This window comes from Grampus griseus (assembly GCF_964374135.1).
Source record: "Grampus griseus genome assembly, chromosome: 14".
NCBI lineage: Eukaryota > Metazoa > Chordata > Mammalia > Artiodactyla > Delphinidae > Grampus > Grampus griseus.
Window position 1 is genome coordinate 37,981,192 of NC_139008.1, and position 12,147 is coordinate 37,993,338.

Genomic DNA, 12,147 nt, shown 5'->3' on the forward strand with positions numbered 1-12,147 from the left:
CTGGCCGGGGAGGGGAAGAGGGGACCCCGGTGAGGCGCGCGGCCCGCAGCCTGCGAGAAGTTTAGCCGCACCGATCCCCTCTCAACATGGCCGCCGTTGTTTGTTCCAGATCCCCTCCCGCGGCCCGCCCGCCCCAGCCCGGCCAGCCGGGCCTGAGCCGCCGCCCGCCCGACCCCAGCCCGGACCCCCGCGCGCCCGCCCGCCCGACGTCCAGGAAACGGCGGCCGGCGGCGAGGAGGCGGCGGGGCGGCAGCTGGGCGGCCGCACCCGGACGGCCCTGCCCGTGCGGCGCCCCGGCCCGGGGTCGGGAAGGGGGCATGTGGCCCGGGCTGGGGTCCCGGGGTCCCGGAGCCACCTACCCAGCGGGCCCACGGCTCATGGCCTGCGCGCTGGGCAGCCCGCGCGCCGGCCTCGCTCCCAGCGCTGCCTGGGCCGGCCTGGCCTCCGCGCCCGCGTCCCCCGACCCCACCCCTCCCCGCCCCCCAAAACGCACAGGACTCCGGGCCCGCGCACCTGCCCCGCAAGCCTGCCCCCAAAGTTAGCCCCGGAGCGGGGTCGAGGGGCCCGGATCGACCCCGGCAGGGGAGAGGCGCGGGCTCGCCTGCGTGCACAGGGAACTCCATGGTGGCCCGCGGCTGCCGGTCCGCCTGCTTATTTTAAAACAGACATAAAGAATAATAAGCTCGGGGTTTCTGGGAATCTTGCTTCGGAGGGTGGGATATGTGTGCTGCTGCGGGGATTTACGAATTGAAAATGCTTTTGCAACAAAGGAGCCTGTTGCATGGAACAGGTTGGAGCCACCTATGAAAGTGACAGCACAGTTATGTCCAGGTAAGAATGGATAAAAGAGAATTGTGTTAAAACTCTCGGTAACCATGAATAAAAATCTCGCATTAACTTTGTTACCCTCTGTTGTGAGCAATGTCAACAACAAAATGTGACAACTCTAAAATGTGGACCAAAAAGCAGATCCACTCAGTTTATGCAAAGAGAATCAGACACTATCAATATTGTAAACCCAGAAATAGTCAGTAATGTGTACATGCGATGAAGCAAGAAAGATCAACAGGTGTTGATACTATGCCCAAACTCTGTTTGACATGCTCAACACGACTGCTGAGAATGGGAACATTTTCATTTAAAAGGAAAATGAGAGCAAGACATCAAGGCCAACAATGAAATACATTAACAGGAGTAAGGACCTTTCAAAGAAAGATTTAGAAATGATTAAAATCATGACAATATCTGCTACTGCTCTTAAGTATTATGCCTCAAAACTATCTGTTACAGCATTCATCTGTTGAAATTGATGTCATAAATCATCTGAATTCATACCAGTTTAAAAAAAAAACCTGCCAAAGAATAGAACTATACAAGACAGATACTACCCAAACTTAAAGGACTTCATGGCATAGGACATTTCACTATTCACTTATCCTATCCATTTCTGCTTAAGAAACCTGAAAACATCCTAAAGGGCCTTCCTCTGGGTTATAATGTGGAAAACCCTATCCCCAGGGACCTATCATCCCAAAGCTACCCACATAACCCAGGACCCGGGCAAAGGTTACATCAGCTGCAACAGAATAAACTTGCCCGTTCGCCAGGTTGAATATTGGAAGACACTAAACTGAATACAAAAGGACGTTGCTTTTCAGAATTAAAAAGATATTAACACATTTCAGTTTTCCCTGAAGGGAAAAAGAAAACATGGAGATGGAATCCTTTTACCCAATACCTCCAACCTTACTTCCTGACAGTGCACAGAGGTGGGATCACCTCAAACCCAATCCCGGCTGGGCAGCATTTGCCACATTTCGGGAAAGGAAAAGCAAAACCTTCCCTCTCCGGCGGATTTCTGGCTGCACACAAAGAGCGCTGTCAACGCAACACTTGTGAGTCCGGGCTCCCGCGAGCCGCCCCGACAAAGCACCGCGTAGTAACCACCGCCGCCAAGGCTTAGGCCACTTCTCCCTCAGCCCCGCTCCGGCTGGGATCCGGGCCTCGCCGTGACGGCCGGTCGGGGTGGCCCACCCCACCCGAGCCCCAGCCTGCCGTCACCTTTTTCATCAAAGCCTCACAGCAGCCAGGCTTCCCGGGTCCCCCGGGGTCCTGTCGGGCAGCCCCGGCTCCCGAGCGCCGGCTGCTGAGAGGCCGCAACGCCGGTGTGGTCCTCCCGCCTTGGAAGAAGTCGCCGAGCGGCCCTCGCCCCGGCACGTCCCCTCCGCTGCCGGCGTGTGGCTGACGGGGTTGCGAGCCCCGGTGCTGCGGCCGCTCAGCCTCCCAGAGGCCCGGCCCGCGGCGTACAGGAGCAGTTCCGGCTACGGCGGCCGGCGAAGTCCGCGGGACCGACACGCGGGGCGGGGCCGGAGCGGCGGGAGCGCGGGCCGGGGCGGGGCGACGCGCGCGGGACCGAGCACGCCGAGGTTTCCAGCGGGCGCGCCCCCTCAGGGGCGCTCCCATTGGTCGGCGGCGGGAACGCGCGCTTGCACGCACGGACGCTGGGCGGGGGCGGAGGGCGGGCCCGCAAAGTGGGTAATGTTGTGACGCCAGTCTCGCAGCAGTGCGGACTGGTACGTCTCTCCGGATTGGTGAATAGACAGCCAATAGAGTGAGAGCCTAGGCTGTGATTGGCCCGGGCCGTGTTGACGGATGCGTGAGAAGAAAACGCCGCCTGAGCTCTGAGTCTTGAATCCGGCGCGAACGGGGTTTTTAACGAAAAAGTGTAAAAGTGTAACTGAGGCAGATAAACACACCCTTTATTGAGTTGAGTGCATACTTTTCAAGTTCCTTAGCGTTGCGGCTGGTGCTGGGCATTTAGGTTGTTTTTCTTCGTTTCGGCGATAAAGGAGTGTTTTAAATTCTAGTGTTTATGACCCCTGATAAGAGCGATGGTGTTTAAGGGTACAAACTTGTAAGGCGTAGTATCTAATGCACAGTATAATGGATACAGACAATAATATTGTACTATATGTAATGTGATAAATATCTCTACATGCTAATCATATAATATACAAATGTATCGAAGCAACGTTCTGTATACCTTAAACTTACGCAATGTTAAATGTCAAATTTATTCAATAAAATTCTAGTGTTTATGAAAATGTTTTTTTTTTAAATAGAATTTTCCTTGTATGTGTGTGATCCAGCGCCTAGCTCCTCCTATTAGGTAGTACCTACATTTTCCTATTTTTTTTATTTAACAATGTGGACCTTTTTGCTATAGTAAGTTTTTTAAATGAATGACATTACTTCTTTTTTTTCCAAAATTAGTTTAACCCACCAGACCGTTAGGCCAGGGCAGCACGTTGCTAATGCCTTAGGGAATGCAGTCTGCCTCCAGGGTTAGAAACCAGGTTAGTTTCTAACCGGATGAACTCGTATCGTTGGCTACTATTTTCTCTCCAATGGCGTCCATAAGGCCCCCAAAGCACTGAGCGCATGTCATAAGTTAACAGCTTCAAGGAACCATATTGAATCAACTGGCTTTACTCATAAATTCTCTTGAACGACACCCTCCTCGAAACAAAGCAGACAAAGCAGAGTCTAGCAAACCTTTTAGGGTCCAAAAGACCCAGCAATAAGATTAACGAGAAAGGAAAGAATCTTAAAGATGGCGTTCCGTCTCTTTCCCAGTCTCTCTGCTGCCTTCCTCCACCTGACTGACCTACGCGGTTGGAAACGTAACTACAGGAGCGGGTCCCCAACCGGCCGTGTATTCCTATCACATCTAGAATTTATCAGCTTCCCTTCTCTGCTTAGAAAGGCATATCTGGCCTCTTGACCCCCCTCTAGAGCTAGCTTTTTTAAGTCTAGACAGCGGCTGCGAAGGGTGTAAATTGCCCTGCAGCACCGCGGAGCTCGCCACCCGCTGGAGGAATCCTGCCCTCGGCTCCGCACGAACATTCCCGATCGTCTTCGGCTCTTTCCGGCCTCTCGTGGAGTTTCGGGCGGCCTCGGCGTCCGCTAGCTCAGCTTCGGCTGTATCCGCCTTGGGCTCGCAGCCGTTGTCCCGGTAACGCGCGGCGGCGCTGCGACCAAACCAAGGTGAGTGCGGTCCCCGGCCCCGGGCCCAGGAGCAGAGGGTCTGGGGGCCGGGAGCCGGGGAGGAGGGCGACGACGAGGCGGGGCCGGGGAGGGGCTCGGGAGGCCGGGGCGGCTCGCGGTGTCGGGCGGTTCCGGGGGCCCGGAGCCTGGGGCCGGGAGGAGGGCAACGTCGAAGTGCGCGGGACTTCCTTCGCGCGGCCTCCCGGATTATTTTCGTCCAGAAATCCTGCTTGGGCCGAGCGCCCGAGCGCGTGGCTGGTCAGGCTGAGGCTTCGGGGTGCGGGGCGGGCGTCCGAACGGTCAGCGCGAGACAAGGGCCACCTCCGGCGCAGACAGGTCTGACTGAGGGCCGCGTGGCTACTTGAGGCACGGGGGAGCTGACCCGGTGGCGAGGAGGCGGTGCCGGAGGCGCTCGCGGTAACGCTGGGCCTGGGAGGGAATCAGAAAACCACCTTTCTGCGCTGTCAGTACTGCGGCCCGGGGAACCGCACGCATGGTCCAAACCAGAGATGGCGTTCCTTCTTGTCCATGGGATGCAGCTATGACCCTCCACTGCCGAGGCCCCGGGGGCTGTGGTGGGGGCGGTGGTGAGGCTTTTCGGGGTGGCCCCTAGTGCCTGCCCCTACACCTCTCCACTCTGCCGCCATTGCCTCTAAGTCCTCTGGTTCCCTCCCGCAGCATCTCCAAGCAGTAATGCAACTGAAGTTATCCTTAGTACCACGAGCCGCGCAGTTGAAAGACCGTAACATTTTCTTTCCCAGAAGGTGGTTTAACGGAGGCGTAAAGACCTTGCACCGCTGGAGGTGAGAGGATCAAATCGGTGAGAATAAATGAAATTTTTTCTTTCCCCCAAAATTTATATATTGCCAAATCGCCTTATGTTCTAGAGACCCTGAGGTTTTTTTTTTTGTTTTTTTTGTTTGTTTGTTTTTGTTTTTGCGGTACGCGGACCTCTCACTGTTGTGGCCTCTCCCGTTGCGGAGGACAGGCTCCGGACGCGCAGGCTCAGCGGCCATGGCTCACGGGCCCAGCCGCTCCGCGGCATGTGGGATCTTCCCGGACCGGGGCACGAACCCGTGTCCCCTGCATCGGCAGGCGGACTCTCAACCGCTGCGCCACCAGGGAAGCCCTAACCCCCTTTTTACAACTGTTCCAGGGCTGGGGATGCTCCAATGGCCCCTCACCCTGTGGGGCAGATAATCTGGTAGGGAGTGGAGGATGGTCAGTCAAACACACATTTACAGTAAACTCTGAATGCAGCAGTGGACAAATGCAGGGTTCTATGAGGACTCTGGGCAGAAGCACTAGACAACGTAGAAATCAAGTCCAAGAGCTCAATGGTGGAAAAGAGGCTTCTTGAGTACCCAAAGCAGGGGTGTCGGGGAGAGAGCTTCTGGGAAAGCCCCAGGCAGGAAGAAAGTAATTTAAAGATCTTTCAGCATACTTTCTTATTACAAAGTTATGTTTGAAATAAAAGATAGAGGAAATCAGGTTTAACTTTTTCAAGTGCTATTATAATTCTTTCTCTATCATTACAACAAAATTAATATGTTATTCATTTTTCCAAGGCATATTTTTAGAAAGTAAACTTGTTAAACATGAATAAGAATTTCCCATAGCCCAGAATGTAGACCCTTGATTGGATGCAACACATTAAAACTCACTTTAAAATGTTTCCTTGCTGCATTAGACTGACCAGTTTTTAACCTGATATGTCTCATTGTCAGTGGCTCTGTGTGAACATTTGCATGAAGTCTTTACTCAAGGAAGCCAGAGCCCTGACCAGTGTGCATATCCCCTAAGTGATGTGTGCAGGACCCAGTTCCTGCCCTCTCCCCTGACTCCAGCCCCACATCCCCCTGCTCCTCTGGCCAGTGTCCAGCTACTCTGCTAGGAGTCCTGAATGGGTTGCTCTTCAGCTTGTGGTGGGTATATATTCATAAGATAAACATTTGAAATGTGACTGTTCATTTCTACCCACCTGCCTTCTAGCTTCTGGAAGAACAGGGTTTCCCTCTCTAGACCCAATCTGAGCCTTCATGGCTTCCTCTGATACAACTATTGTATTGCTAAAAGCAAATGGCATAGTCCATTCCCTACTCTAATGATAGAATTTTGCAGGTTCTGGATAACTTTTTTGCACAATTTTTTTCTTGTGGTTAAATATACATAATATAAGATTTACTATTTTAACTATTTGTAAGTATACAGTTCAGCAGCGGCATTAAGTACATTCACATTGTTGTGCAGTCATCACCACCATCCATCTCCAGAATTTTTTTCATCTTCCCAAACTGAAACCTTGTATACAATAAACTCTAATACCCCATCCCTGTCTGCAGCAGGCCTGTCAACTACCAGTCTACTTTCTGTCTCTATGAATTTGATGACTCTAAGTACATTATATAAGTGAATCATACAGTGTTTGTTCTTTTGTGTCTGGCTTATTTCACTTCTTCTAGGTTCATCTATGTTGTAACATGAGTCAGAATTTCATTCCATTTTAAGGCTAAATAATACTCCATTGTATGAATATACCACATTTTGTTTATTCATTCATTTGTTGATAGACATTTGGGTTGTGTCCACCTTTTCACTATGAATAATGCTGCTATGAATATTGTGTCTAAATATCTGTTCAAATCCCTGCTTTCAATTCTTTTAGGTATATATCCAGAACTGGAATTGCTGAATTATATGGTAATTCTATGTTTGATATTTAGAGACCCACCATACTGTTTTCCACAGCATCTGTACCATTTTACACTCCTACCAGCAACTCACAAGGGTTCCAATTGCTCCACATCCTCACCAAAACTTTTTACTTTCTGTTTTTCTGATAATAGCCATCCTAATGGGGATGAAGTTGAATAATTTTAAATGGTAGCAAACCAACTCACAAATAGGCTTTTCTCTGCTAGTTAGCTTCCCCAAACTGACTGTAGGATGTGAAAAAGTGGGCAGTAGTCAGACTGTCATTCCATTCACCTTCCTACCCCTCCCACAAAGGGACAATATGCACATCTTTTCCAGGAAAGAAAGAAAGATGTTAAGTTCATGTAACTGATCAAGTTCATCTTCTCCCCAGTTGCTCTGGCTTTGCTTGACTCCGTAGCAAATGAATCCTTTTGCTCCTGACACCTCAGAGGAAGGCAGGGACAGCCTTGGTTTTCTATCAGAAACTGGGTGCTACGTTTTTTTGTACTTTTCTCTTTTGTGAAGCAGTTTGCTTTTTTTGTTTGTTTGTTTGTTTGGAAATGTTGCTTAATGGGGAGCTATAGAAATATAAATTGTCCTTATTATGATTGGGATAAAAATGATCAAGGTTTACACATGTAGTCTAGTCCACGGGGCTTTTCTTTATTGTTTTGTTGGCAGTATGTGTTATTCCTTTCCATCTTTCAGGTCTAATCCCTTGCCTCTAATTGTATATTTTTCCTGTTAGAGACCTCTTCCGCATAAAATTGCCTGTTATTGGTCTGAAGGGGTGCTGATAAGTTGCCGAATGTCTTGTAGGTCTGTGATGCTTCTTTTTCCTAATTCTATATATAGTAGTTTTGTTTTGTTCAAGACCAACAGGACTTGGTTGTCTTTTCCCTCCAGGTTTCAGCCCTGACCAGGCCTGCGTTTCGTCATGGCCCTCTACTTTGACCACCGCATAGAAGCCCCAGATGCAGTTGGGTCTCCCTCCCACATCAGTTGGCACCCCGTTCACCCATTCCTGGCAGTCGCTTCCATTAGCACAGCCTCAGGAGGCAGTGTGGATATATATCGGGAGCAAGTGAGTGCGGAAAGCAGCAATTCTGACTGCAGTAGCTTCTGGCTCTTGTCTGTCTTTTGTTCGTGTGTGTGTGTGTGTGTGTGTGTGTGTGTGTGTGTTTCTCACTGAGGTCCAAACTCCCAATATTATAAAAGCCCTATTATGTGAATAACTCTTTTACCCCTGCTATTTAGTTTGGGGGACATATTTAGGAATGCTCAAGGCAGAATCCACAGTCAGTTCACGGTCACCAGCAGGGTTGTCTGTCCATCCCTCTCCAGCCTCCCGTTGGCCATTCGAAACTATTTGTTTCCTGGAGGTGCCATAACAAATTACCACAAATTGGGTGACTTAAAACAACAGAAATTTATTCTCTCATAGTTCTGGAGGCCGGAAGTCTCCAACAACAGGTTAGCAGGGCCCTGTCCTCTCTGAAGGCTCTAGTGGAGGATCTGTTCCATGCTTCATATTAGCTTCCAGTGTAGCCAGCAGTCCTTGGTGCTCCTCGGCTGGGACCTGTATCACTCCAGCCTCTCCCTCCATCCTCACACAGCCACCTGCTCTGTGTGGCCATGTCTCTTTCCTCCTCACATAAGGGCACCAGTCATACTGGACTAGGGCCCACTCTAATGACCTTGTCTTAACTTGATCATCTGCAAAGACCCTATTTTCAGATAAGGTCACATCACAAGTACCAGGGGTTAGGACCTGAACACATCTTTTTGGGGTGCCCAATTCAATTCATAACAGAAACTTTCTAGACGCTCCTCCTACTTCACCAAGAAAGATGGATTTCCTTTCCCACTCCCTGCTCTGCCCTCTGCAGTCTCGATGTCACCCCTGAAATTTCACCCAAGCAGCCACACTCATCAGCGATGGCTACATAACGTGTCCTGCTGTCCCTGCCCCCCCCCACATTCCACACTCTTGTAGGGTCCTCCGGAGAGCACACCTGAGGGTCTTCCTCGCCCGGCCCCCTTCATCCAGGCCACCCCCTTCCCCGCCGGGCCCTCCAGCCTTCCCCCCGTCCCAGACAGGCCTGCCGTTGGCCCCCCTCAGAGCACATCCAGGCCTCTTCTCCCTCTATTTCCTCCTCCTGGGGTTGCATTACCATCTATCAGTGGATGACTTACAAGCCTGTGGCTCCAGCCCACCACTCCCCCCCCAACCCCTGAGCAAGCCCTCCCCTCATGCTCCACAAAGGGCAAACCCTCCTGGTATGCTCATCTTGGTCTCATCCCAGGTATGGGTCAGTATTTGGCCCCAGTGCCAAGCACAGTGTCACCAACTATTTCAGAGTAGATGCCTCCCTTCTGGGAGTCAGACAACTCTCCAATATGTATCATAAAATTTTCTTTAGAGTAAGTATTATTAAATCCAAAATAATAGCAATTTTAGATTTTTTTTTTTCTGCACCGTGCAGCTTGTGGGATCTTAGTTCCCCAACCAGGGATTGAACCCGGGCCATGGCAGTGAAAGTGCCAAGTCCTAACCACTGGACCACCAGGGAATTCCCTAGATAAAATTTTAAATTTTAGAAAATTTAAAATATACTATTACAAAACAAAGTGTACTTCCTGTGTTTCTAATTGGCACAAGGAGACCATTAGGATTTCAAAATAATGATTTATTGGATGATAATGAGGTCACAGATGTAGCAGGTGTAACTGAGTTTACTAGGAAGAGCCCAGTAGAAGTACTGAGAACAAACTGAATTAATCTCTGAAAACACATTTATACCTTAAACCTACTGCCTTAGAAAATGCTAGAAAACACAAGAATATACCAGCACGTATTCAATTGGCTGTCACAGCAATGACATCATCACACATCACAGAGCTCCGGAAAACTGCACTGTACACTCATGAGAGAACGAGAGTTAACAGGGCAGATCATATCATCCTGAACATGACTTTGGCGTCACAGACCCCAAAAACGTTCTAGGGTCACCTCACTACACTTTGAGAACCTTGGGTCAACACACTTCACCCGCTGGCCCACTGCTTTTTGTAAATAAAGTTTTATTGAGCTCCCTGGCGGTCCAGTGGTTAGGACTCAGAGCTTCCACTTCAGGGGGCCCAGGTTTGATCCCTGGTCAGGGAACTAAGATCCCACAAGCCACACGGCGTGGCCAAAAAAATAAATAAAAATAAATGGAAAAACATTTTAAGTAAATAAAATTTTATTGATAAACTGGTCCATGGGGTCAGTTGAATGTTTACCTTACGCTTTCATAGTTCAGCTGAGGCAAGATGGGTGTTTCTATGAAAATTAAATAGAATATTTCCTTAACAAACTGCTCATTATGTCCTCTAGCTGATGTCATTCCATTGACGAGGCAGAAATTCTTAGAGTAGCGGCCACTCCCTATAAAATAAAGAATTTACCTCGTGTGTCACAGGGTGAGTGCGTGCCAGACACGCATATCGAGAGGTCGTTCCGGGTCACCTCCCTCTGCTGGCACCCGACGCGGCTGATCCTGGCTATTGGCTGGGAGACCGGAGAAGTGGTCGTGTTTAATAAGCAAGACAAGGAGCAGCATGTGGTCCCCCCTACGCAAACCGCCGACATCACCGTCCTCAACTGGAGCCCCAACGGGAACTGCCTGGTATCGGGGGATAGGGTGAGCAGACACGCTGAGACACTGACTTCAGATCTCTGCATTGCCCTGTACATGCTCTTAGGGACCAAATGATTAGAAACTTGCGGTTGCTGAGTTCAACTGATTTTGTCAGCTGTCATGGCAGATTTTGTTTTATATTGGGAGGAAGGTTTGAATGTTTTATTCTATCATCTCTGTGGCAAAAGTTTGTAATTTTTTAAATGAACATTTCTAGGTAAGTACATTCACAAAGATGGGGTGGTGCTTCATGTACCCCCAAACCCCACCTTCCCTGAGCACACCGCTTCATTGCCTAGGAGTCCCTGGTCCTGATCATCTGGCCCAGGGCTTCCTAAGCAGGTCAGTTTGCCCCCAGGGGACACTTTGCTGTGTCTGGGGAGATTTTTTGTTGTCACAGTGGTGGTGTTGGGGGTTCTTTCTACTGGCATCTGGTGGGTGGAGGCCAGAGATACTGCTCAACATCCTCCGATGCTCAGGGCAGACCCCACAGCAGAGAATTACCAGCTCTAGATCTGTTTGATTCAAAAATGACAGCAGAAATTGTACAATGTGTTTATTTATTTTACACATTTAAGGTAATACATTTACATGTTTCAAAGTTCAAAAAATACGAAAAGGTATATACTGTAAAGACTCTCCAGCCCCACCCCATCCACTACCTCCCCTTCCCTGCCCTCCAGCACCTACAGCTTCTTCAAGTCTCTCCAGTGCTCCTTCAGTACACACAGGAACACACAATGCATTCTCTCCCCAACTTCCAATTTTGAAAAATTTCAAACCTTTAGGGGAGTTGAAAGAATAGTACAAACAACACCCTTTTACCCTTCCCATGAATTCAGTAGCTGTTAATGTTTTGACACATCTGCTCTCTCTGTACATCTGTATTTTTTCCCCGTATATTTGAGAGTTTGTCACAGACATCATACTTCATCCGTAAATGCTTTGGCATCGATCTCCTAGGAGCGTGACCACGTGTGCTGTCACACTCAGGAGGGTGAAGCCCATGAACTGGTTTCCACTGCTGTGCCATCGGTGTGACAGCTTTTCCTGCTGTCCCAGTAATGTCTGTGCTGATTTTGTCCTTACCCAGAAGCCAGCCAAGCACCACGCTTTGTGTTTGGCCGTCATTTCTCTTTGGTCTCCTTTCATCAGAACTGGTCCATGGTCTTGTCTTTTCTTTCTTCTCTCTCATTTTTTTTTTTGGTCTTTCATGATATCAACATTTTGAGGGGTCCAGACTAGTTACCTTGTAGAATGTCCCTCGGTTTAGATCTGTGTGGTTGTCTCCTCATGACTGCCTTCAGGTTAAACATCTTGGCTGGGAGCTTCACACAGAGGGCGTCGTCTCTTTCCTATCTTCCTCGGTCCTTTTCACATGAGGGCAGTGCCCAGTGCACCCTGTTCTGTTTCTGGCTTTTCACCTGATGCTGCATCTTCCAGGTCTTTCCATGGTGGTGCACGGCGAACCTCCTTGCTCTCTTTTAACCTGCGCTTCATTACACCAACGTGTTATCATTTACTTCCCCAGCCTCTGTGGATAAACGGTCTCCAGTCCTTTGCTGGACAGTGACACAGTGGCTGGCCTCATGCTTTTGTCCTTTTGCACGTGTGAAAGTTTAGAGAAATTCCTGGAGGTGGGATCCAGGGCATGCGCTTGTGGTTTGGTGAGTGTCCCTACACCTCCCTCCATGGGGCTTGACCAGCTCCCACCAACCCA

The 12,147-nt window shown here is 49.6% G+C and overlaps 1 protein-coding gene across 1 annotated transcript in view; it reads left to right on the forward strand.

Annotated features, from left to right (window-relative positions):
- Positions 1-4,013: 4,013 nt before the first annotated feature.
- The window catches only part of IFT140 (intraflagellar transport 140), a 70,541-nt gene continuing 62,407 nt past the window's right edge, over positions 4,014-12,147 (forward strand). The window contains exons 1-4 of the mRNA XM_082670544.1: positions 4,014-4,047; positions 4,809-4,867; positions 7,651-7,828; positions 10,209-10,430. Coding sequence (XP_082526670.1) covers positions 7,682-7,828; positions 10,209-10,430 — 369 coding nt within the window. The 5' untranslated portion in view covers positions 4,014-4,047; positions 4,809-4,867; positions 7,651-7,681. The remainder of the gene's footprint in view (positions 4,048-4,808; positions 4,868-7,650; positions 7,829-10,208; positions 10,431-12,147) is intronic.